The sequence below is a fragment of the Pelobates fuscus genome, chromosome 6 (assembly GCF_036172605.1).
Source record: "Pelobates fuscus isolate aPelFus1 chromosome 6, aPelFus1.pri, whole genome shotgun sequence".
Taxonomy (NCBI): Eukaryota; Metazoa; Chordata; class Amphibia; order Anura; family Pelobatidae; genus Pelobates; species Pelobates fuscus.
Genome location: NC_086322.1, coordinates 53,969,415 through 53,997,208, shown reverse-complemented (window position 1 = coordinate 53,997,208; position 27,794 = coordinate 53,969,415). Strand labels below are relative to the sequence as shown.

The 27,794-nt window shown below is 43.9% G+C and overlaps 1 protein-coding gene across 1 annotated transcript in view; it reads right to left on the bottom strand.

The window, feature by feature from the left end:
• Positions 1-9,139: 9,139 nt before the first annotated feature.
• The window catches only part of HGFAC (HGF activator), a 113,408-nt gene continuing 94,753 nt past the window's right edge, over positions 9,140-27,794 (bottom strand). Inside the window, exon 14 of the mRNA XM_063457726.1 lies at positions 9,140-9,758. Coding sequence (XP_063313796.1) covers positions 9,594-9,758 — 165 coding nt within the window. The 3' untranslated portion in view covers positions 9,140-9,593. The remainder of the gene's footprint in view (positions 9,759-27,794) is intronic.

Below are 27,794 nucleotides of genomic sequence, written 5' to 3'. Positions count from 1 at the left end.
TCAGCCCATGACGTCCAAAGGAGGAGGAGAGTCCCCGGCGCTGGAGAAAGGTAAGTGTTTAACCCCTTCCTCCAACTTCAGCCTGGCTGGAGGGGGGTCATGAGGGTGGGGGCACCCTCAGGGTACTATAGTGCCAGGAAAACAAGTTTGTTTTCCTGGCACTATAGTGGTCCTTTAACTAAATTTAGGAGTGTAGTCACTTTGTTTATGCAGGCCTTGTCACATCTCCCTGCATGTGACTTACGCGGCTTTCTTAAACACTTTCTATAAAGAGAGATCTAATGTTTAAACTTACTTTATTGCACATTCAGTTTAATTTAGAATCTCTTATCTCCTGCTCTGTTAATAGCGTTTTAGACCCTGCAGGAACATCCTGTGTGTGATAAGAGTTCAACTTACAGAGAAGGAGATAAAAACATTTAAAGCAAGTTACCGTATTTTTCGCTCCATAAGACGCACTTTTTTCCCCCTCAAAAGTGAGGGGAAATGTCTGTGCGTCTTATGGAGCGAATATGAAGGTTTACTTACCTGTCTTGCAGCGTTGGCCGGCAGCACAGGGCGCACCGCGGTAGTGGAACTTGAATTTCATGTTCCGGTTTCCGGCGGGACTGAAAGGAAGTGTGCACAAGCTGAGTGCGCACTTCCTTTCAGTCCCGCCGGAAACCGGAACATGAAATTCAAGTTCCACTACCGCGGTGCGCCCTGTGCTGCCGGCCAACGCTACAAGACAGGTAAGTAATTATGGGACAAGGGGAGGGGGACAGTATGGGAGAGAAGAATATGGGGAGGGGGATGAAGTCTATGGGGGGGGGATGAAGTCTATGGGGAGGGGGGGAGATGAAGTCTGTGGGGAGGGGGGGGGGGAGATGAAGTCTGTGGGGAGGGGGGGGAGATGAAGTCTGTGGGGAGGGGGGGGAGATGAAGTCTGTGGGGAGGGGGGGGGAGATGAAGTCTGTGGGGAGGGGGGGAGATGAAGTCTGTGGGGAGGGGGGGAGATGAAGTCTGTGGGGAGGGGGGGGAGATGAAGTCTATGGGGAGGGGGTGGATGAAGTCTATGGGGAGGGGGTGGATGAAGTCTATGGGGAGGGGGTGGATGAAGTCTATGGGGAGGGGGTGGATGAAGACTATGGGGAGGGGGGGACACTATGGGACAGGGGAGAAAAAAAATATTCTGTACAAACTGTCCCATAGTAAGAAACACTATGGGACAGTTTGTTCAGAATATTTTTTTTTCTGGGTTTCTTCCTCTAAAAACTAGGTGCGTCTTATGGTGAGGTGCGTCTTATGGAGCGAAAAATACGGTAACATCTGATTGAAAACTATATTATTATTTTTTTTCATGCAAGCTGTGTGAGCCCCAGCCTGAGGAGTTGCGGCTAAGGCTGCATAAACAGAATGAAAAGTGATTTAATTGCTAAATGGCTGAGAACTGAACAGTGAGACTGCAAGAGCGTGATCTTTACACCAAAACTCATTCATTAAGCTAAAGTTGTTTTGGTGACTATAGAGTTCTTTTAGCCGGAAGTTAAAATATGGACACAGAATTTAAATAATGCAAACAATTTAAAATATTTCTGATTCATCTCTCATTTTCCATGTGCATACATAATACTGGCTTCTTATAGTTTCTAGTTTATTTCAAAATAAGTGGCATTTTATTTGAGATATCAATGTGCCGTGGGATATCATGACATTTGAAACAAGGTTATTAAGAAAAAAGGAATGGCCTTTAATGTTACCTTAGACGTCTTGGTATATTTTATACACAGAAGTATTCAGCGATTGTCATGCTGTGCTGCCCACTGTATATATGCATTTTCTTTGCTTTAAGCAGGTTTTTGGGCTGACCTCTTTTGGCTTATTTTCCAGGAAAGCGTTATTAGTATGTGCTACTGGGATTATCCATTGTGCATCTAAAGCAGTATAAGCAAAAACTCCCACTGTAATAAGTCTTCATTTGAGTTTATTAGCCCTGGCATGTTTTCTAGATCGAATTTAAAAAGTAAACCAGTCATGCAAATCAGTTTAGTTAGGTGCAGTCAGGAACATATTACAGAATGACTTTGCTTTGAGTTGCTGAACTGTATTTCGGTTTTAATGTGTGTATTCCGTGATAGAAGATGGGGACAATAGTTTTACAATTGTAGACTGTCTTTCTTCAAAATTTCAGCCTCCTTTGATTTTAATATAAATGTAAAAAACTTGCCAGCAGAGCTCCTTTCAGGCAGAAATCTCTCTACTCTGTAGTTCTGTCGGTTATGTGACTTTCGCACTGCCATGGTGACATAAAACGTCCATACACATAGAGATTAAATCCCTGAAAATCCCTAACAAAGTAACAAGGGAAATCAGGATAATAGTATACTACCAATTTTTAGAGGGGCTGAACTTAAATGGGCGCATCTGTTTTTTTTTTTAACTCCCCTCTAGACTCCACTACATTTGATTGTCTCCATAGTTGCCCCCAAATGCCCTTAGGTCCCCCTTTTCACTTTTATTACCGCTTTATTTCTTGTCTGGATTTTTGTCCTAGGCACATGCCATCTTGGTGGTCCCAGATAAAGGCCCAGCAGGACAGTTATCTGCCCACACTAGATAGTGCTGGGAAATTCCCGTGTATGCCCAGTTGAACATTTGGGCATTCGCTACTGTCCGTAATTCAGATAGGTTAATTATTTTAATTTTGAGCCACCATGGGGGCATGTGAGAACTGTCCCCCTTTATTGGATTCGGGAGAAAGTTGTCTTTTTTATTTTACAATGGCTGCTCACAGTTTACTAGACATGCAGCATGGCGAGTAGAGGCAGGAGGGAGTATGTAAACTCCATTAATTATTAATATTTTTTTATTTGGTATTATTAATGTTGGCTGAAAGACTAATTTTGGTCTTTTAGCTTTTTAGTAGATAGCTTCCTGATTTTATGGGAATTATGGGGTTCTCTACTAAACCACTGCAACATGCAGCCACGGCACAGATTGGATCAGAATTTCATTCTCCGAATGAAATTCCAAACTGAACATAACGCCCAAATTTCATGAAAACACGAATGGACAAACTGTTGACACTCAGCTTGGATGAAATTCTTTGACATAGGAAATGGAGCTGTCTTAGGCTCCTCCTTTGGTCAAAGAAAGTCTAGAGTATGAAAAATACATAAGACAAAGCAGTTCCTACTTTATCTAATGTTTTAAATAAAACTAGATCAGTAAAGAACAGATTCTGAGAGAGGAAGAGAAGAGTAAGAGTAAGCAATTGGGAAAAGGTAATTTCGGCGTGACAGTGCCGCTTTAACAGTACCCCTATTAAGTGGTGTAACATCAAGCCTGCAAGCAAGTAGAATAGTCATGCAGCAAAAAGGTTTAAGAGTAGAGAGATCAGATAATCGAAGGATAAGCCAACCTAAACCTACCTCTAACCCTACTCCAACCACTAACCCTACCCCAACCCCTAACCTTACCTCTAACCCAATCACTAACCCTACCCCAACCCTTAACCCTACCCTAATCCCAACCCTCTCCTGTTTTGCCACTTTTCAGAAATCTGAAGCACTTCAGAAATTCGGCATTTCGGTTCTGTTCGGCATTCAGCACTTCGGCACTTTGGCAATTCTGTTCGGTTTGGCATTCTGAAATTCGGCCATTCGGAAATTTGACACTTCGGACATTCGGAAGCATCAAAATTTCCAAAATTCAACTGAATTTGCATTCGGAACTAAACAAATTACACATGTCTATTATTTAAAAAAATGAAAGCAAACATTGAGGAGCCATGTGTGCTTCCAAAGGAATTAAAAGCTAGGTAGCAGACAGGTCATGCTAATCAAATGCCCTTGAATAATTGATCATCAGTAATAGTGACCACCTCTATAAAAGCCAAACTTTTTGCAGTTTGCTAGTCTGCAGCATTAAGGCGTGTGTTGACACAATAACAGAGGGTTTGAGAACTCTGAACTTGTGTTAATACAACGCCAAAGAGAAAAGACATCAGCAATCTTAGAGAAGCAATTGTTGGCAATCAAACTGGAATGGGTTATGAGGCCATTTCCAAATTGCAAAAAAAAAAAACAAGTTACATTGCAAACTCTACTGGCCTCATTTAGCATGTACATTTAGTTCATGACAGTACAAATAGAAAAAGTATGGTTTGTTTGAAAGGGTTGCCAAGAAAAAGCTTCTTCTCTCTAGAAAGAACATTGCAGCATGGCTTGGGTTTGCAAAGTTGCACCTGAACAAAACACAAGTCTTCTGGAACTGTAACGGATCCCCTATACTCCGGCTGAATATATCCGTTAAAAATCACCCGAGTCCCAAGCACAATAGTGATTATAGCCCAAGTTCCCCAAACATCAGTCTAGACTAATGAAGGGTAGAATGAATGTGTTTAATATGGCCATCTGGCCCACTTATATACAAAATCAGGAGGTTGGAAAACACGCCCAGAACACTCCCACAAAATGGTTACAAATTACAGTGTCAGCATGACTTGACATAAATGAAATAAAATATTAAAACACATAAAAATACATAATACACATATGGGAACCTCCACAAATATTATATCCACGGATAGCCTGGATCTAGAAACATAGAAGCGCAAGTTGTCCAAATAGTGCTCAGATCACACAAATACAGTCGAATAGCCACCGGGGTAAAGTTTTGACTGACCGCTCATGAGGTGTCTGCCCAAAACAGTTCCAGAGTTTTAGTGGTAGTAGAAGGTCCATTTTGGGAGTTCCATACAAATAAACTATTGAACAGTTTCCTGGCTCATAGGTAGCATTTGTTTATCTTGTCCATACGAACAAACCTACCAAACTGCGCTCCACTGCCTTGTCGCGGAAAGAAGCAGGCGTTCGTATGATTTCACCGATGTTCGTGCGGTCAAGTGTCCGACTTAGAGTTTCAGGCACTCGATGACCAAGTCCTGCTGCCTACGTTCGTGCAACAAGATGGACGTTTTCTCCAGCACGTGGCGTTCGGGTATCGGAACGGCAGCCACCCAGAGAGAGCACTTAATCCTGTGTTTTTTGCAGTTAATGAGCCAGGGGGTGGTCGGTGTTCGGTAGCTTTATCTACCGAATGCAGGGTTAAGCATGAATGAAGTTCAGGAACTTGTTAGTGGCTTTAGGGGGAGGATATCTCCTATGCAGACAAAATAGTGGATTTTGTCACAGGAATAATGTCGTTTGGACAGACAATACCAAAGTGGAGATGTTTTGCCATTATGCACAGCTCCACATTTGGAAAAGTGAGAGTGCAAAGACTTGCCCAGGTGTTTATTGTACATAACATGACACATACAATATTGTAAGTGGAAATTACTGTGTTAGATGTGCCATATTTTTATACTTTTTTTCCCCCTCAATTAAAACAGTGTTAGTATTCCATGCATTTTGTTTGCAGTCATCTGATTTATCCACTTAAAGGAACCTAATAGTGTTAAAGTTACCATTTAGGTGGCTGCCCACCCCTCTCCCCTTTGCCTCCATTAAATAGGATAAAAACTCGCTATAGTTTCCCTTTAAGTTGTAGTGGATTTCTAAGTTTAGACCTTAACAACTGAATTGGAAAACTCGCCAAGCCTCTGGGATCCTAAAAGGTACACCACCTTTCTGGAAAGCATCAACAATGATCAGTCACAGCATTAAAACCACTAATAGGTGAAGTGATTAACATTGATTTTATCATTACAGTGGCACCTGTCAAGGGGTGGACAGCAAGTGAACAGTCAGTTCTTAAAATTCCATGTTGGAAGCAGGAAAAATTAACAAGCGAAAAGATCTGAGTGACATTGACAGCTCCTGGACACTCTAGGCCGCATAAGCACTGCAACAAGATGTGATGATTTTGTTGTCTTTTTTAAGTCAATTTCTCATCTCACGTGATTGTTTTCTACTGTTTTAATTCAACAGAAATATACTTTCTCCTTCAGCGCCACAGATAAACCTCAGCTACCAAACAGCCCGTATATAATCATTGGCGTTCATCCCTTCTGATTCTTTATTGCTGGTCTCATACCGACAGTCCTCAGTTGGAATGATTATTTTTTTGGTCTAATGGTAATTTTATTATAATATTATAATTATAAAGACTGTAATTTCCTCTTTTGATTTGCAGTCCACTTTTTCTTTTTGTATTCAACATAAACAAGTTTCCATGTTTCCTTTTCAAAGGGTTTGACAGCAAACTCTTCAGGTCATAACTCCTGGCAGTTTTGATACTTTTACATGACAATTTATTGTTTTATTGAAGTCAATATGAACGCATCACTGCAAGACTTGGTTGATTCCTTTTCCCCTGGGTTTAGGATCTTTGAGACTGGACACACTAGCCTAAATAGAGTACTTTGTACATTAAGCTAAAATAAACTAGATGTAAAATTTCTCCACTTTGGGCAAATGATTGTTTTTTAGATTGTATTGTGTTCTAAAAGTCAAAGTTGTCAATTCACCAAAACTCACTATTCAGAGAATAACCATGCAATTCCACTTTTAGGGGTTTTTATTATTTGTTTTCCATCACAATATATTGGATTCATTGTTTAACCCCTTAAGGACACATGACATGTGTGACGTCATGATTCCCTTTTATTCCAGAAGTTTGGTCCTTAAGGGGTTAAAGGGGAATTGACATTTATCTGCGATTTATACCATGGCTAAAATATTGAAAATCATCTATAACTCGTGTTAACCTTTTCCATGAGATGCTGTACTTTCTTTAAAATGTATACTAAAGATTTAACAAACAATATCATAATTCCAGTTTAGACGAGGCAAGCCGTTGTGAACATTCCGAATGAAGAGGAGCTAATAACAATGATTGACAGAGAGCTAAGATGGAGGAGTCCGGCTTCAGGATTAAGAGATGCGGATTACTGTATTTAATTTTATTTTTCACACCTAACAAATACATATTTTGTTAAATATAGGGATAAGTAAACATAATATTGAAAAAACCTTGTATGTCACGGTTCCCCTTTAAGCAACTTGCACGTACCATACAAGGAGCGATGGCATAGTGCGGTTTATAATTTTTGTGATGACAATCTGCATACATAAATTTAGAATGTGCCTTCTGTGGCTCAAATATATGTGTTCTTAAAAGCAAGAATGTGTCATCTGCTGTACACAAAACATGATATACAATGCTGGAATGCTGGGCAAATATTAGGATTTCTACAGATAACTTCTGGCCTTGAATACAAAAACTGCATTACAAACAATGCGAATGGTGACTCCCGTATCCCTTACATCCAAGCTGTCAATTTAATAATGGTACTTTGCTATATATTCTAGAAGGTTATATCCTTAGCAATAACTCACATTGATCAGACCATGTATTCTGCACTAATGTGGCAAAGTGAGTGATGATATATGTCTCTAATGCAGTGTCTGAAAACTTTCCTCATACCTTTTGAGTGTCAATGCATTTGCAAAAGTAAATTCTGCCATCATAAAAAAATACCACAAGCCTGTCCCTTGCCATCTCAGACTACTGACAAGAATACCTGGACCATCATGAGCCTGATAAGAATTCTATTTACACCGTCAACATGCAGATCCCTGGTGGAACTATTCCATCTGCATTCTAAAAATTGAGCCTATGCTCTATCATAATAGAATGTAAAGTGCTGTGGACTGAAATTATATTATTGTTTTATTATCATTTTTTTATTATTATTATTATTTTTTTTATTTTTTTTACGTCTTTTCCTATGTGAACCAAGGTCTCTAAACTTACAAAGTTTAATATTGTATTTATCTAAAAGTGCATTGCTGGCTATAAATTGAGACTGACTTTACTATCTCACTAAACTCTGTTGTATGATTTTACACAGTTGTTGTGACATTGCTTATGGTTGTTATACAAGGAGATTCCTTTCTTATGTTACTATTCTCACCTTTTCGCATTTTGTGAAGTAATTAAGCTTTATTTAAGCTGGAAACTCTGAACAAGATATGTCGTGTGGCCAACCATTTATAACAGGGATATTGTGCTCTACTTGTGGAAAAAGCATGTTCTGTTTTCAGTGGCATTGATATTACTTTTTATTTAGTATATTGTGTTATATCTTGTGTTACCCATGTGGAGCAGTTCCCGTTTTGTTTCACCTGAGCATTGTTTGTCTGGTGGGGTTTCCGTCAATGTATGCGAACACGCCAGAATTCTAAATTTAAAAAATGTGTTCTAAAACATTTTATGGTCTTGTTTTTCTGATATACTCAGTGGAGGGTTTCCATTATGTTTATATGTAAAATAACATGTAATGTAGACGTTACCTACAGAAATGTGGGGTGAATATGATGGTACATATGATACATCAAAGGTTTTCAAGCGGCCATATTAGAGCCTCCCAGATGGAGGCTGGCTGTGTGCTAAGGTAGAGCAGGTACCTGCTTACCCAGACAGCAGGTCCCTACTATGCCCAAATGTGTTGTGTCCAGAGGGGAGAATGAAGGTAAGCGGTGAGGGAGCACTGATGTCTGTTCTGTTATGATGTCACTCTAGCCCCGGCATCACTAAACAGCAGAGAGGGAGCAGAGCAAGACCATAAAGATGGCAGCAGCCACACTAGACCCTAGGGAAAGGATCCCCACTGGACTCCAGGGAAAGGATCCACTCCAGGTCTACCATAGGTAGGGGTGCTGGGTCAACTTACGTAAAAATAATTAAAACACAAATTGTGAGTATGTGTGAGAGTATGTGTCTTTCAGTGAGTGTGTGTGTCTGTCGGTGTGTTTCAAATTAGTGAGAGTGTGTTAGGGAGTGTGGGTGTCTGTCTGTAAATGTATTTTTCACTGTCTTCTGTGTGTAAATGTGTGTGTGATTGTGTCAGTGTCCCTTGTGTGTAAATGTGTGTGTGTGTCAGTGTCCTCTGTGTGTAAATGTCAGTTTCCTTTGTGTGTGTCCATTTCCTTTGTCTGTAAATGTGTTTGTGTCTGTCAGTGAGTGTGTTTATGTCAGTGTCTTCTGTGTGTAAATGTGTGTGTGATTGTGTCAGTGTCCCTGTGTGTAAATGTGTGTGTGTGTGTGTGTCAGTGTCCTCTGTCTGTAACTATTATATGTGTATTATATTCTCATTTTGTGACTTTTATAAATTAGATTAATAGTTCATACGCTCCTCCTTACAAACACAATATTCACATTAAGTCGTATTTATTTTACTTTTCTTTTTAAATATTCTTTACAACCTTTAATCAGGCTTGTTCCCTAATATGGAAATTAAGTTAAATATCAGTATCTACACATTTCATTTGGAATTTAAATCAATAGAAATTACTTTCTTGGGACAGAGTTTTTTAGACCTGCAGTGGTACTTCTTCGTAAAAAAGTTGACAAACACTGCTCTACATGGCATTCGGGAGAGAGATTTGACAACACAATATATCAGAGCTGCTATAACACTGACAAATTATGCCTTATGATATGCACATAACCCATTGCGTACATTGCTCGGTACACATTGCTAATTTTCCTTTTGCTCCATGGAGGGGGTTAAGTCATGCTTAGCACTTTGTATGCAAAGGTTTGGCCAGGGAGAATAATCTTTCTTTGACAACTTGATATACTGTCATATTGAACGACTTTTCTTTTTATTTCTTTGTGTTTGTTTTCTGTTTAATCCAGTCAACGTAGTTAGATACTCTTGTGTAAACGCCAGGCTTGTTAGTTCTGCCACATCCATCTCCCCAGCTGATGATTCCATAGAGATAGGATATTTTATCCCTTTCACAAGTCAAACCTCCACCGGAATCACCCTTTAAAAAAAATAATAAACAGAAAAAACATCAACAGAAAATTAAGACTGTGAGAATAAGTGCTACTTTAAAATGAAAGCAACTGAATGATCTTAGAGCAATTGTTTTAAAAACTTGAAGGAACAATTCGAACCAGTGTTAATTTTGTCATCAAATTGCAATTTCGTTTTAGTCATAGTCTTTTGACAAATAAGCCATTTTAGTTTTAGTCATTTTTTTGGTCATCTGAATTGTTTTAGTTTTAGTCGACTAAACTTCAAAAGTTTTAGTCGACTAAAATTTGACTAAATCTTTTAGTCGAAAAAATGAAACTGTTTTGAACACCATAGCAACTTAATCTAATGAAACTGTTATGGTGCCTGGATGCTCTGGGCACTGTCTAACCCTAAGGGGTTCATTTAGTAAAATAGTTCCGTTAGTTTAATAGTCAAATCCCAAAGTTGTGTAGACAGTGGTAATCCCCATCCAAGCCCCCAACATCAATTATAAAGCCTCGGATTGCCTATAACACTCTTCCCAATAGACATGTGAAATTCAATTTCGGTCCGAATATAAATTCGGACGAATATCGGACAATTCGGACATTCCGGTACTTCCGAATGTCCGAAGTGCCGAATTGCCAAGGTCCTGAAGTTCCGAAATTACCGAATTTCCAAAGTGCCGAAGTTCTGAAGTGTCAAAGTGCCGAAGTTCCGAAGCACAGTATTGCCTAAGTACTAATATACTTACCCAGTGAAAGCAGAAGAATGTTACATTGTAAACAATTTTAAATAAAAAGTATACAAACATAGCCAGGATTCAGCTGTACGCATTTGGAACACTTACAACAATCAAGTAACATACATTCATATAAAATGTAAGTTACTTGGTCAGTCAATGTAATGACAGGAATGAATAAGTAGATAACTCCCTAATTCCCATGGTATTAGGGAGCTATCTACTAAAAGGCTGAAAGCCCTAAATTGGTCTTTCAGCCAAATTTACTAATACTAGTACTAATTTACTAATACTAAGTAAATATTACTTAGTATTAGTAAATTATGCCCCTACTCGCGCGTTATTGATTCTGGTAATTCTGGTTATTTGACTTTGGCATTGTTTTTGACTTCCCTGTTTTCTGGCATTCCTGACCCCTGGCTTTTCCTTATCGTTGTGTCTCTTTCTGTATCCCTTGACCTTGGCTACTCCTGACTATTCTTTGGTACTTTAGTCCGGCCATTCTAAGGTCCGGTATACGTTACCTATCAGTCTTCTGTGTTACACAATTCTACGTGCTGGATCATACTGTAATCCTGACATTACGACATGGCCATAGATCCTGTAGAATTGTGTAAGCACATAGCTGCTTGCAAAAGGAAACTGGAGGATAATGATCACCGCATGGATCAATTTGCCCAGGCCTTCAGTATGATTCTTACCCGAACAGCGCACCTGCATCCTGCAGCCGCACCTCCACCTTATGTACTTCCACCTATAGTACACAAGGCACCTACTATCTCCCTATCTCCTCCCCTGCATTTTGATGGTAATATTCAACAATGCCGGGGATTTCTTAACCAAATGGAGTATCATTTTGAGGCCTCACCGGGATCTTTTCCCACAGACAGAGCTAAAATTTGTTACCTAATGAATCAGTTAAAAAGTAAAGCTTTAGCTTGGGCCAATCCATAATGGAAGAGTAATAGGAGTGTGGCACACAATTACCAGGAGTTCCTTATGGAATTCAAACTTACGTTTGAACCTTTAGGCAGAAAGGATGACGCCTCTACTGCCCTGATGCATATCAGACAAGGGAGACGTTCTATCTCGGAATATGCCATAGAATTTCGTACCCTAGCTTCCGAGGTAGACTGGACTAATAGTGGGTTAATCTCTGCATTTAAAAGGGGATTATCTGAAACTATGCTAGATGAGATTGCCGCCAAAGACTTACCCAAAAAGCTTAATGAATTTATCACTTTTGTCATGCAGATCGATCATAGACTGAGAACCAGAGAAGCTACTAGAAACAAGACCAGATGCATTAATATGCATTTAGCAGCCCGTTTCTCCAGACCTATTGTCCCTAAAATTCCTGTACAGTCTGAACCTGAAGCCATACAGTTAGGGGTCACTAGACTGTCAGAAGAAGAAAGACAATATAGGAGAAACGAAGGCCTATGTCTATACTGCGGTAGGAAGGATCATATGAGAAACAATTGTCCCATACGTCCAGAAAACTATCGCACCTTAAGGGGACAGGTCTTAGGTGTAATGGAAACGTCCTCTGAAAAGAATAAAAATAGGTTTCTCCTTGACATTTCTATCGCCTTTGACAAAAATAACTTTTCATGCAAAGCCCTGATGGATTCAGGTGCTGCTGGAAACTTCATCGACGTTCAATTTGTCAAAGGTAATACTATACCTATCAAAGAGAGACTGTTGAAGCTATTGATGGGAGACCACTCTTACAATTATTGATAACGCATGAAACCTTACCCATTAATATTTCCATTGGTGCCTTACATAAGGAAGAGATTACATTTCAGGTGTTTGCATCTCCTTCTTGTCCTATCAAAATTAGGATTCCCATGGCTTAACAAGCGTAACCCTCATATTGACTGGGCTAATGGGGAAATATTAGAATGGGGTAAGGATTGTAATGAAAGGTGCATCTTGCATGTCACAAAAAGAGTGGGCACTATTGAATTACCCACTAGTACACATCAAAATCCCCAGATCCCTATACAATACCAAGACATTAAAGAAGTATTCAGCAAGACTCAGTCTAATACTCTACCTCCTCACTGTCACGATTCGGGGAACCCAACACGCTAACACACACACACACACACACACAGAAAGTATGCAGTACCGGACCTTAGAGTGGCCGGGCTAAGCACACAAAGAATAGTCAGGAGAACCGAGTAAGTAAGCCGAGTAAGGGGAACCAGAAAACAGAATAACGAGAAACAAGCCGAGGTCAAAGGGTAGGAGAAAGTCACAAAGTCAGTATAACAAGCCAGAGAGTACGTAACCAGAAAGCACACGTTCAGTATCAATACTATAAAGCAAAGACCACAACAGGGCAGGGAGGAACAGGAAAGGTAAGTATTTAAACCATCAGGTTAATTCTGATTGGATAATTTCCAATCAGAATTAACAATCACACGTGGGAGATATCTAAACCTCCCACTGTGATTGAGGCACTGTGCCTTTAATGCCGGGTCAGGTGACTGACCCCGGCGTGACATATCTTGGGCAGTCTTCCAGCGTGCAGCGTCATGCATGCTGCCGCTGGGGGGCGTGGAGGAAGACGCGGGCGGCATCCGAGGCTGGAGGGATGCCGCTCGCCGAGCCCACGTGGAGAAGGGGACCGCGGACGGCTGTAGGGTGAGTGCCGCGAGCGGACTGCAGCCTCCCCTTGCAGCCGCCCGCGGGATCCTAACATTACCCCCCCCCTCGAAGACCGCCCATAGGGCGGGAAGCAGAAGGCTTCAAAGGAAACCGGGCATGAAAGGAGCGGACCAAAGAGGGAGCGTGCAGATCAGAGCACGAAACCCAAGATCGCTCCTCAGGGCCGTACCCCTTCCAATCCACCAGATATTGCAGCCGACCCCTAGAAACACGAGAGTCGAGAAGGGCAGCCACTTCGTACACATCACTGGGGACAGCGCGAGGGGAAACAGGCCGCCCGAGGGGACGAGAGAACCGGTTGCAAAGCAAGGGCTTCAAAAGCGAAACGTGAAACGTGTTCGGAATGCGCATGGAAGAGGGCAAGTCCAGGGAGTAGGAAACGGGGTTAACCCTACGCAACACCTTGTAGGGACCAAGGAACCTGGGAGCGAACTTCATCGAGGGAACCTTGAGGTGGAGGTTCCTGGAGGACAACCATACCCTATCACCCGGAACATAGGAAGGGGCCGCACCCCTATGGCGATCAGCAAACTTCTTCTGAGCAGCCGCTGAACGGGACAGCGCAACATGGACCTGATCCCACATCTTCCGCAAAGAGGCGAGGTGCTGGTCCAAAGCGGGCATTCCCTTGTCGGAGAACGCACCGGGAAGGCCGGAAGGCCGAAACCCATAAGCAACCTCAAAAGGACTTAAGCCAGTAGATGAATGAGACACCGTATTCCTGGCAAATTTAGCCCACAGAAGGAGGCGAGACCAGTCATCCTGGTGCGCATTAGTGAAGCAGCGCAAATACAATTCCACAGACTGATTAGCACGTTCGGCTGCACCATTAGATTGCGGGTGATAGGAGGAAGTAAACGACAAGGAGACCCCCATCTCAGCACAAAAACCCCTCCAAAACCGAGAGACAAATTGAGGGCCCCTGTCAGATACTATATCTTGAGGTACCCCATGCAAGCGGAACACTTCCTTGGCAAACACCTGAGCAAGTTGAATCGCAGAAGGCAGTTTCCTAAGCGGAATAAAGTGCGCCATTTTAGAGAACCTATCCGTCACAGTTAATATCACTGTCTGACCATCGGAAGGAGGAAGGTCTACAATAAAATCCATGGATAAGTGGGTCCATGGTTTCTTGGGTACCGATAGAGGCATCAGGAGACCCTGGGGTCTCACATTAGGGGACTTACACTGCGTACAGACCCGACAAGCCTGCACAAAATCCACTACGTCTCGCTTGAGTGAAGGCCACCAGAACTGTTGAAGGAGGCCCTTATAAGTCTTGGTAACCCCCGGATGACCAGCAGTTTTGGCGGTGTGAAATAAAGTTAACAACTTCTTTCTGTCATTCACTTTAACGTATAGTCTACCAACAGGCGTCTCAGGGGGTGCTTGAGTTTGGTATGTCTTAATATTATCAAGAAAAAGAGACGAAACAACCAAACGGGTAGCAGCTATTATCTGAGACGCAGGTACAATAGGTTCAGGAGTCGGGTTAACAGATTCTAGAGGTTCATACTGTCGAGAGATAGCGTCAGCTTTGGCATTACGGCAACCAGGTCTATAGGTAATAACGTATTGGAAGCGTGAAAGAAATAGAGACCATCTAGCCTGCCGGGCGGACAACCTTCTAGCATCAGCTATATAGGAGAGGTTCTTATGATCTGTTATAACCATAACTTTGTGTCTAGAACCCTCTAATAAGTACCTCCATTCCTTAAAAGCTAACACAATAGCTAATAGTTCCCTGTTCCCAACATCGTAATTCTTTTCCGGATCAGATAACCTTTTTGAAAAGTAGCAACAGGGATGGAGGGGTTCGTCATACGATGACCTCTGTGACAGTACTGCTCCCACACCTGATTCAGAAGCATCCACTTCCATAACAAAGGGAAGAGAAGGATCAGGGTGGCGTAGTACTGGAGCAGAGGCAAATGCCTTCTTGAGAGTGTCGAAGGCCTTAAGGGCATCAGGAGTCCAAACCCTAGGGTGTAGACCTTTCTTAGTCAGCTTCGTTATAGGGGAGATAAGTGGTGAAAAGTTTCTTATAAACTTCCTGTAATAGTTGGCAAATCCTATAAAACGCTGGATAGCCTTAAGACCTTGGGGAAGCGGCCAGGATAGTATGGCTTCTAATTTAGCAGGATCCATACTGAAACCCTGTTCGGAAATTATATATCCTAGAAATTGCACCGAGGTCTGATCGAACAAACATTTTTCTAATTTACAATAAAGTCCGTTCTGTAATAACCTTTTAAGCACCATCCTAACATGATTATGATGTGTCTGTAAATCAGGGGAATATACAAGGATGTCGTCAAGGTACACCACGGCACAGACATGCAATAGATCCCTGAGGACATCGTTTATGAGGTCCTGAAACACAGCGGGAGCATTACACAGTCCAAAAGGCATGACTAGATACTCATAATGTCCGCTACGTGTATTGAATGCTGTTTTCCACTCATCATTCTCCTTTATACGAACAAGGTTATAAGCCCCCCTGAGGTCTAATTTAGTGAAGTATTTAGAACCTTTGAACCGGTCAAACAACTCCGTGATGAGGGGAATAGGGTAGGCGTTTTTAATCGTTATATTGTTCAGGCCCCTGTAGTCTATGCAAGGCCTTAGGTCACCCTCCTTTTTGGCAACGAAAAAGAAACCAGCCCCAGCAGGAGAGGAGGACCTTCTGATAAAACCTTTACTTAAGGCTTCCTGTATGTACTCCTCCATTACCTGGTTCTCTTTTTCAGAAAGAGGGTATACCTTACCCCTAGGCGGCATAGTACCAGGTAAGAGGTTTATGGCACAATCATATTCACGGTGCGGGGGTAGTTTATCTGCCTCCCTTTTTTCAAACACCTTAGCTAGGTCTGCATACACAGGAGGAACATAAACAGAAAGTGGTTGGGCTGTGGGTACATTAAGCAAGCCAACAGGACAAACACGAGTCATACATTCCCTTTGACAAGATTTCCCCCAGGAGAGAATCTCCAAACAACCCCAATCAATCATCGGATTGTGTTTAACCAACCAGGGGAAGCCCAAAACGATAGAGGCTGTAGGGGAGTTGATTATTTGAAAGGACAATCTTTCCTTGTGCAAGGCACCCACAGACATAACCAGTTCTTTGGTCTCATGGGTCACCAGAGGTTTCTCCAGTGGTCTACCGTCTATGGCCTCCACAGCCAAGGGAGTGACCTTTTGGATCAGAGTCAACGATGTGGTTTTAGCAAAACACTCATCCATAAGATTGTCAGCAGCCCCTGAATCTATCAAGGCTTTGGTAATCACGGTAGTATTCCCAACAAAAAGAGTAACCGTAATAAACGGTCTAGTAATGGGGACGTGAGGGGTAAACGACATAACACCCGAGGCCGACCCCTCTATAGGCCTTGGGTGCTGCAGTTTTCCCCGCAATTCAGAGCAGGTTCTTAGAAGATGTCCCCTTTTCCCACAGTAAAGGCATAACCCTTCCCTTCTTCGGTATGATTTTTCTACCTCAGTTAACCCAGTAACACCCAATTGCAAGGTTTCAGGGGGAGGTTGGCTAGAAGGGGGTAATGCCAGTAACGCAGTACTGGGTAAAGCAGGTAACATCTGTGTATACATACGCCTCTGACTACGTCTCTCTCTAATACGATTATCAATACGGATGATATAATCTATAAGATCGTCCAGAAGGACAGGCAATTCCCTGGACGCTATTTCGTCCAGGATGTAAGCGGCCAAACCCTCCTGAAAGGCTGTAACGAGGGCATCATTATTCCAAACCACCTCAGCTGCTAGAGTGCGGAATTCGATAGTGTAATCCACTACAGATCTGTTAACCTGTCGGACCCTAAGCAGAGCTTTGCCAGCAGAAGCAACCCTACCGGGTTGATCAAACGTGCGTTTGAAAGCTGTCAGAAAATCTGCGAAGGACATAGGAGACGTATTCTCCCACATGGGGTTGGCCCATGCTAAAGCTCTCCCAGACAAGTGGTTTATCAAAAAGGCAATTTTAGTTCTGTCAGTGGGATAGGAACGTGGATTCATTACCAAATGGATGTCAATTTGATTGAGGAAACCACGACACAAAGCTGGGTCACCACTATAGCGCTGTGGCGGTGTCATATGGACTACATGAGCAGGAACGGGTACTGGAGTGGCAATGGGTTCGGACACAGCAGCAGCCACCTCCTGGACGGCAGGCTGCAGGTGTGCAGTACGAGCCAGTATGGTCTGTAAGGCTTGAGCAAACTGATCCATACGGTGGTCCAAGCCATCCATTCTAGCCTCCTGATTAACTAGAAGCTGGGGTATGTCAGCAGGTTCCATTATGGCCCTGTTGTAATGTCACGATTCGGGGAACCCAACACGCTAACACACACACACAGAAAGTATGCAGTACCGGACCTTAGAGTGGCCGGGCTAAGCACACAAAGAATAGTCAGGAGAACAAGCCGAGTAAGGGGAACCAGAAAACAGAATAACGAGAAACAAGCCGAGGTCAAAGGGTGAAAGGAGAAAGTCACAAAGTCAGTATAACAAGCCAGAGAGTACGTAACCAGAAAGCACACGTTCAGTATCAATACTATAAAGCAAAGACCACAACAGGGCAGGGAGGAACAGGAAAGGTAAGTATTTAAACCATCAGGTTAATTCTGATTGGATAATTTCCAATCAGAATTAACAATCACACGTGGGAGATATCTAAACCTCCCACTGTGATTGAGGCACTGTGCCTTTAATGCCGGGTCAGGTGACTGACCCCGGCGTGACATATCTTGGGCAGTCTTCCAGTGTGCAGCGTCATGCATGCTGCCGCTGGGGGGCGTGGAGGAAGACGCGGGCGGCATCCGAGGCTGGAGGGATGCCGCTCGCCGAGCCCACGTGGATAAGGGGACCGCGGACGGCTGGAGGGTGAGTGCCGCGAGTGGACTGCAGCCTCCCCTTGCAGCCGCCCGCGGGATCCTGACACTCACAGACCATATGACTGTTCCATTAACTTACTACCAGGCGGTATGCCACCTAAGGGAGCAGTCTATGCTCTACCTCCTCATAAGAGTAGTGTAATGGAGAAATATATTAACGATTCATTGAATAAGGGCTATATATGAAAATCATCCTCGCCTACTGTGGCAGGATTCTTTTTTGTATCTAAAAAGGATGGTGAGTTGCACCCATGTATCGATTACAGGGCACTGAACAATATCACCATTAAGAACGCCTACCCCATTCCTCTTATTGCTGAATTATTTGACAGACTCCAGGGCGCTAAAGTGTTTACTAAGCTTGACCTTAGAAGCGCTTACAATTTTGTGAGAATCAAGGAAAACAACGAGTGGTAGACTGCATTTAATGCCAGAAGTGGACACTATGAATATCTAGTGATGCCATTCAGGTTGTGCAATGCTCCAGCAGTTTTCCAAGATTTCATTAACGATGTACTCAGGTATTACATTTACTTGTTTGTCTTGGTCTATCTGGATGATATCCATATTTAATCACCTAACCTCCAGTCTCACCACGATCACGCTAAAAAAGTTCTGCAAACCTTGTTAAAAAACCAACTAAATGGAACTGTAAATTGGAAAAATGTATCTTTGACCAGTCTGAAATACAGTTTTTAGGTTATAATATTTCTGCATCGGGGTTTCAGATGGATCCTAAAAAACTAGAGTCTGTTCTACAGTGGCCTTTACCCACTGGGTTGAAAGCCATTCAAAGGTTCATTGGTTTCGCCAATTATTACAGAAGATTTAAAAAGGGATTTTCTTCAGTAATAGCCCCCATCACCAATATGACACGCTAGGGGGCTAGTAGTACGATATGGTCTAAGGAGGCTATTGAAGCCTTTGAAACTCTCAAACAAAGGTTTCCTCTACCGACATATTGATACATCCCGACACCAGTAAGCCTTTCATACTGGAGGTTGATGCTTCAGAGACAGGGGTAGGGGCAGTTCTCTCCCAGAGACATCCGTGTGGTTACTTTTCTAGAAAGTTGTCTCCTGCTGAGCGCAATTACGCAATAGATCCCATGTGTTCCCTATTAAGGGTTAATAAGTATATAAGGGTGTATATAAAAAATACCCCTCTCTGTCTCATTAGAGATATCTTTGCCAGAAGCTCAAGGAAGCAGGCTGAAGGGTCAGTGTTAGGACCCGCTTAGGGGGGTCTGCTTTGACGTTGGCAGGCTGGCATTCCCTCCAATGGCCATTGGAGCAACTAAATGACCTCCATTTGTCTAAATATACATAGGGATTAAGAAGAGAGCGCAGGTAACTTGCTCTTTTCTTTGGTTTTTACTATATATTGGGGCTGATGTGTATTGTAGTCCTTGCTGCCGGCCCAGTAGTAATGGGAGTGAGCGCAGGACTTCTCTTTTTGTATTTGTATTTACTTTGTATCACACAGCCTGGTTACAATGCTGCCGCCCATCCTGTGTGTTCCCTATTAAGGGTTAATAAGTATATAGGGGTGTATATAAAAAATACCCCTCTCTGCCTCATTAGAGATATCTTTGCCAGAAGCTCAAGGAAGCAGGCTGAAGGGTCAGTGTTAGGACCCGCTTAGGGGGGTCTGCCTTGACGTTGGCAGGCGGGCATTCCCTCCAATGGCCATTGGAGCAACTAAATGACATCCATTTGTCTAAATATACATAGGGATTAAGGAGAGAGCGCAGGTAACTTTTTCTTTTCTTTGGTTTTTACTATATATTGGGGCTGATGTGTATTGTAGTCCTTGCTGACGGCCCAGTAGTAATGGGAGTGAGCGCAGGATTTCTCTTTTTGTATTAATAGAGAATTTTATTAAAGACACGGAGGCTCATATTATGCATAACTCTTTCTTTATTTCCTCAGCAGCAAAGATAGAGGAATATGAATATTGTAAAAATGAAAGAAAAAAACAGTATAGATACACAGGCAACCAATCACATAACAGAGGAAGTGAGTATATAAGGCCTGTGTTTCCCACAATCCCCCTCTTTCTTTGCTGCTTCCTCAGATCAGCTAAGTATTTTATCTTGCTCTACATGTTTTCAGCATTTATTGATTTTATTGCTGTTTACACTTTGCTCGTTTGATTGTGTATTTAACGTTTATCTCCTGGTGTGCCTAGTGGGTTTTCCATCCCTCTGTTACTGTTTTTCTCCGCGGAGGAGATCCCCTCCCTTGCTTCCCCTGCGGTTGGTTTCCCCTCTGGGTGCTCGCTCGCAGTTTTTCGTGGGCGGCTGTTTGCCGCGGTCTGTTTATTCCGACCGCGGCTACATGTCTCTCGCCCTCTCGGCATGCATGCCGCGGGGATAAGGTGCACGCGCCCCTTCCCCCAGTAGGTCCGGACCGCGAAAGCTACCCGCCGGCCTCCTCGTGCGGCGGCCATTTTGGAGGCGGAGCTTACTCGCGGCCGGTACTACTGCTTCTCTGCGGCTCGCGGTCAGCCTGCTGTCCGCCTCTGCAGTCCCCTCGGTCCCCTGGCACACCTAACAGCATTTTTTCTCTGTTCTCGTGGGTTACTCAACCCTGTTGCTCTGCATATCCTTTTTTCCAACGTCATCTGTGAGTAATTGTCCCTACTATTATGCAAGACAAGGATGAAGGGCAGGAAGGCCTTACTGGCACTTTTACTCAGGATGCTCCAGAGGGTAATATAGCTTCTCAGGAATTCCATGGCCTCTTGGACGCCACTATGGCTTCATCCTTGCAGAAGGCCTTTGCCTCTGCCATGGGAGCGGTGTCCACATCGTTTTCCCAATCTCTACAGAGTATGCTTTTGCCCTCGTTGGCGGCTCCCTCCCCCCTGGGTGATGGGACCCCCCCGCCGGCCCCCGCCATGCCTGGGGCCCGTAAGGCAAGGGCTAAGGCGAAACACGTCAGCTCCCACTCCCCGATGCAGGCTATGCCTGCCATGATGGACTCGCTTGACGCGGTCACAGACAGCGCGCATCCCACGCGCAAAAGAGCCCCTGGCCGGGCTAAAAAGGCTAGATTATGGAAACGGGCTAGAGCCCTCAATGATGTGTCGGATTCCGACCGGAGTGTGGAGAATGAGTCTGACGCTATGGAGTATGACTCCTATGATGAGGATGGTTCAGGCGAGGATTTGCCCCCTACGGGTGTAACCCCCTCGGGTTCCTCTGCCGCTACTAAGGGCCATGTTCAGGACCCCGCTGGGGATAGTAAAGTATTATTTGACCCTCAGGGTAACCCCCTGTTTGACCCCGACGACCTCCGCCATCCCCGGTCAGCTGAATGGGTTCCCCCGGAACACATAGCCCAATATGTGGCCAGACGCATGCGTACCCCCCTGTCTAAGGAAGGTCGCAATAAGTTGCGTGCGGAGTGCCCCAGGCCTTCCCTCCCGGGCTCGGCCTGCAAGACTCCCGATATTGACCCCCAAATTGCCCAGTTCCTGAATAAATCGGGCTGGAAGTCCAAAAAGGGCCTAGACTACTCCCTTAAGGGCTGTCAGGACAAGATTTTGGATACCCTGGGCCCACTTTCAAAGCTCTACGAGCTGCTTGACGCCACTAGAACTGGCGATTCGATTTTGGACATCGATGTAGCCATCGGTTGGGTACAAAGGGCTATATGCCTTGTGGGGAACGCAAATACCGCCATGTCCTCTGAGAGGCGCAAGGCGATACTCCTCAAAATTGACCCGAAATTGGCTGCCATGACGGTAGCGGAGCCGGGCCCTTCCGAGGAAGGGGTCCTGTTCGGTAATTCTTTTGTTAAGGACCTGGGGTCATACGTTAAAACCTTTACGGCCATAGACAAAGCACAGGCGAACATGAAGCGCATGTTCGCGCCCAAGGTTTTTGGAGGGGCCGGGCGTAGCAGGAACCGTCCACCCGTGGTTTCCGAGGCTCCTTCCGTGCCTCCAGAGGTTCCTTTTTCCCGTCCCGGGGATTTCAGGACTCAAAGACGCCTCCTTTCTTCCCGGCCAGAGGGAGATCTTGGGGCTCCAGATACCCCCGCGGTGCCGCTTCGGGCAGACGCCCTTATGGTGAGTGCCCTTTCTTCCCCTGTCGCTCATGGGTGGGTAGCGGGGAGGCTGGCTCTGTTCCACCAAGGGTGGGCAAGTATTACTTCGGACGCTTGGGTCCTACAATGTGTGAGAGGTTATCACCTGGACTTTGTCTCTCTACCTGTCCAATCTTATGTCCCCAGGGAACTGTCTCTTCCCCCAGATCAGGACAGGATGATCTCCGCGGAGGTCGAGGAGATGTTGTCCAAAGGCGCCATAGAAGAATTGCCGTTCGCCGCTCCGGGCTTTACGAGCAATCTCTTCCTGGTACCGAAAAAAGGGGGCGGAGTCCGTCCAGTGATAAACCTCCGCCCTCTCTACGCATTCCTCCGCTACCAACATTTTCAGATGGAAGGTATCCACTGCCTCAGGGACCTCCTTCGGCAGTCAGACTGGCTGGCCAAGTTGGACCTGAAAGACGCATATTTCACGGTCCCAATAGCGGTGGACTACAGAGACTACTTACACTTCACCTGGCACGGAAGGCGTTGGCGCTTTACCTGCCTGCCATTCGGCCTCTCCTCGGCTCCTTGGTGTTTCACCAAGATCATGAAGCCTGTAATGGAGTTCCTCCGCACCCGTGGAGTGCGATTGATCATTTACCTGGACGACATTCTAATCATATCCCAGTCCAGAGACCATCTCCTAGTACATTTGAGGTGGACGATCGATCTGCTTCAGAACCTGGGTTTCATGGTCAACTGGGACAAATCGGTCCTGGAACCCGCTCAGTCGATGGAATTCTTGGGTTTCAAGGTGGACTCCGTCCGCCAGTTTCTATACCTACCGGACTCAAAGGTGAAGGCCATCCGGAAGGAGTTGCGAAGGGCTCTTCGTGTATCAGACCTGTCCATCAGATAGTTGGCACGGGTTATTGGCCTCCTTGCGGCCTCCATACAAGCGATATTCCCGGGCCCGCTGCACTATCGTGCCCTCCAGAGGCTCAAAGGTTCGCACCTCCGGTCGGGTCATTCATACGAATCTCGGGTACGACTGGACGATGGAATCCAGGGACGAGCTGGCGTGGTGGCTGGCGCACATGGAGGCCTGGAACGGAAGGGCCATCTTCGGTTCTGTCCCGGACGTGGTGATCGAATCAGATGCCAGCTTACACGGCTGGGGTGCTCGCTGTGGCAACGTTTCCACCGGAGGCAGATGGTCCGAGATAGAGAGATCCCTGCACATCAATTGCCTGGAACTCTTAGCAGGGGCATTCGCGATTCGCAGCCTTACCCCAAGACGAGCGAACTGCTGCGTTCTCCTCAAGATGGACAACGTTTCGGCAGTACGCTATATAAACCATCTCGGGGGCACCAAGTCCAGGATGTTAGCCCTGTTGGCAAAGGATTTTTGGCAATTTTGCCTTTCCAACAATGTCTCCGTGACAGCGGAACACATTCCGGGTCTAGACAATTCGGACGCGGATTGGAACTCCAGACATTTGAGAGACTCGGGAGACTGGCACTTGCACGTTTCGGTATTCCAAAGCCTAGACAAGCTATGGGGACGGTTCAGGATGGACTTGTTCGCGTCCCGTCTGAACACTCAACTACCGGAGTTTTACAGTTGGAGGCCGGACCCGGCGGCTGTGGCGACAGACGCATTTCTCCAGGAATGGCCATCGGGATGCCTATATGCGTTTCCCCCATTCAACATGATCGCCGGAACGATCTCGAAGTTGGTTCGTCACGATTGTTGCCTGGCGTTGGTCACTCCCCTGTGGAGATCCCGGCCTTGGTTCCCACGCCTGTTGGAGTTATCAATAGACTACCCCCGATTGATTCCGAGCTTCCAGGACCTACTTCTGGATCCGGACGGGAACTCGCACGGTCTGGTGCTCCTGCAGCAACTGCCTCTGGTAGCGTGGCTCCTTTCAGGGGAACCTGGACTGTCCCGGATGTTCCGAGATCAACTCTCCTGCTCCTCGATAACGCCTGGGCTCCCGGTACAAGATCGGCCTACCGGGCCTCATGGAAATCATGGTCTAATTGGCGCATGGAACGGGCAGTGGATCCCATATCTGCTCCTCTCCATCTGATCCTGGAGTTCCTCACGTTGCTATTTGATGCGGGCAAGGCGTACCGCACGATCAACCTTTTCTGCTCGGCGATTTCGGCCGGGCATAGTGGTCTGGATGGTTCACCAGTCGGCAGACATCCTTTTGTATGTCGTCTTCTCAAGGGTATCCGTCTCGCTCGCCCTCCTAGATCCCGTTTCTCGGTCTTCTGGGACATCAACATCATGTTACAGTTCCTCTCTTCATGGTACCCTAATCATGAACTGAGCCTCAAGCAATTGTCCTCCAAACTGGTGATGCTTCTCTGTTTGGTTTCGTGTAAAAGGGTGTCTGATGTTAGGTCCCTTGATTGGGACGCTATTGCTTTTACCCCGGAAGGTGTCGCTTTCAACATATCCAGAAGGACTAAATCGGCATCCAAATCGTTTGTGTATCCTAGGTTCCCAGAATGTCCGGCTCTATGTCCGGTTGACTGCTTGAAGGCTTATCTGGACGCTACCCAATCTATCCGCTCCTTGGACCTACATCCTTTATTCGTGTCTTTTAAAGCGCCTCACCGACCTGTGTCAACTCCGACTCTGGCGCGTTGGGTGCGCTGGCTTTTATCTTCAGCGGGTATTGACACTTCGGTTTTTACGCCTCACTCTGTTCGGGGTGCCATGGCTTCAAAGGCGTCCGCGGTCGGCTGTCGACTGGAGGACATCATGCGTGCAGCGGACTGGTCTAGGGAATCGACCTTCCGCGATTTCTATTTCAGACCTATTGAACATATCGCATCTCAGGTGATAGCACAGCTTTAAACTTGCATAATATGAGCCTCCGTGTCGTTAATAAAATTCCCAGATTTTACTATTAACATGACGTAAAGTCATGATTTTATTAAAGACACGGAGGCGAGTATTATTCCCTCCCACCCTCCCGAGGTGGGTTTTTGGGATGAGATGCTATTGGATTCTTCGGGTAAGTTCAATTCGGTCTGTCTTTTGTTGTGATTTACGCATGTCATTTATATGTTATATTAATGATATTCCTTATGTTTTTCAGATTCCAGTTTTTCTATCATTGGAGCTATCGACATTATGTTTTGATTCAAGTTTTTCTCTCATTGAATTGCCTACAGTTTGTTTTGGTAAGTCTACAGTTTGGAGTTTGGATATTACCATATTTCTCTCTCTCTTTTAGCTTGACGTTATCGGTTGGTTACCGTTTACTGTTCTGGACAAGTTGGATTTCGTTCTTCTTACCTGATCTTCGGTTTTCGCAAGAAAGAGGGGGATTGTGGGAAACACAGGCCTTATATACTCACTTCCTCTGTTATGTGATTGGTTGCCTGTGTATCTATACTGTTTTTTCTTTCATTTTTACAATATTCATATTCCTCTATCTTTGCTGCTGAGGAAATAAAGAAAGAGTTATGCATAATACTCGCCTCCGTGTCTTTAATAAAATCATGACTTTACGTCATGTTAATAGTAAAATCTGGGAATTGTTGGCTATTATTCTAGCTCTCAAGGAATAGTGACATATTTTAGAGGGTTCCAAGGACCCCCTTTTGATCATTACTGATCACAAAAACCTGTCTTACATAGGAGATGCTTAGCGATTATCTTCTAGACAAGCTAGGTGATCTCTATTTCTGTCTCGCTTTAATTTTCTTATCCCTTACAGTCCTGGTTCTAAAAATTTCAAGGCCGACGCCTTGTCCAGGCAGTTTGATACTGAGGCTATACAAGAGCAAGAAACGTCCCATATCATTCCCCCGGAATGTATCATTGCGTCCACTGTCCTTTAATTGTCCTCTCCACTGCTTGGCTCCATCATGGAGGCTCAGTCTCAGGCGCCCTGCGGTAAACCTCAGGACAAACTGTTTTCCATTGGGGGAAAGGGTTAATATCATGAAGGTGTTTAACGACAATGTGTCTGCTGGTCACCCAGGTATTAACCCCTTAACGCCGTTACGGCGTTCCATGCCGTCGCGCTTTAAATGGGCTTTAAAGCTGTTGCGGCGGCATGGAACGCCGTAACGGTTTAAGCCCCCAGGAGCCAGCAACTACTCACCTCCGCCGCGATCCTCTTCTGGGGGGCTGCCTGAGAGCCCAGGCAGCCCCCCTCCGGCAAATGAGGCCCCCGGGGGCCATGTGATCGCTCTCAAAGAGCGATCACATGGTACCCTATAGCTGGCTATGGATCTGCCAGCAGGGGGACTGTTTGAAATATCAGACAGTCCCCCTGCTGGTAGGAGGTGTAAAAAAAATAAAATAAACATGTTTAAAAATAAATTAAATATATTTTAATATATATATAATATGTATATATATTATATATATAATATATATACATATTATATATATGTAACGTCATACAAAGTGTATTTTAATATTAATATAAGTACATATATTAATATTAAAATACACTTAGAATGACGTTACATATATATAATATGTATATATATTATATATATAATAGATGTACATATATATATTATATATAAATACGTATAATTAAAATAATAAATAAATAAAATAATAAAATAAATAAATAAAATATTGAAACAAAATTTAATATAAATTATATATGTAATTTCATTCTAACTGTATTTTGTTATTAATATATATATATCGGTAACAAAATACACTTAGAATGACATTCTATATATATCTATCTATGTATAAAATACAAATAACCGCAAATATATATATATATAGATAAATACATATAATTACATAAAAGATTACATTAGTATACACGTAGAATTTAAATACCTATAAATGCATATATATTAAAATTCTACGTGTATATTTAAATAATCTTTTAACGTAATTATGTGATTTGATTAATTAAAATTTGATTGACATGCCTGACAACACAGGGAGAAAGTGCAGAGAATTGAATTCGCAAGCACTATATTTGACCCTGTAACTCTCCAAGACACCATAAAACCTGTACATAGGGGGTACTGTTTTACTCGGGAGACTTCACTGAACTCAAATATTAGTGTTTCAAACTGGTAAATTGTATTACAACAATGATATTTTAAGTAAAAGTGACGTTTTTCGCATTTTTTACAAGCGAACGGCACTTTTATGGTCTATATTATTGTTGTAATATGTTTTACGGTTTTAAAACACTAATATTTGTGTTTAGTGAAGTCTCCCGAGAATAACAGTACCCCCCATGTACAGGTTTTATGGTGTTTTGGAAAGTTAGAGAGTCACATATAAGGCTTGCATTTCATTTTTTTCACATTGAAATTTGCCAGATTGGTTATGTTGCCTTTGAGAGCGTATGGTAGCCCAGGAATGAGAATTACCCCCATGATGGCATACCATTTGCAAATGTAGACAACCCGAGGTATTGCAAGTGGGGTATGTCCAGTCTTTCTTAGTAGCCACTTAGTCACAAACACTGGCCAAATATTAGTTTTTTGCTTTTTTCACACAAAAACAAATATGAACGCTAATTTTGGCCAGTGTTTGTGACTAAGTGGCTACTAAAAAAGACTAAACATACCCCACTTTCAATACCTTGGCTTGTGTAATTTTTCAAATGGTATGCCATTATGGGGGTAATTCTCTTTCCTGGGCTACCACACCGTCTCAAAGGTAACATTAC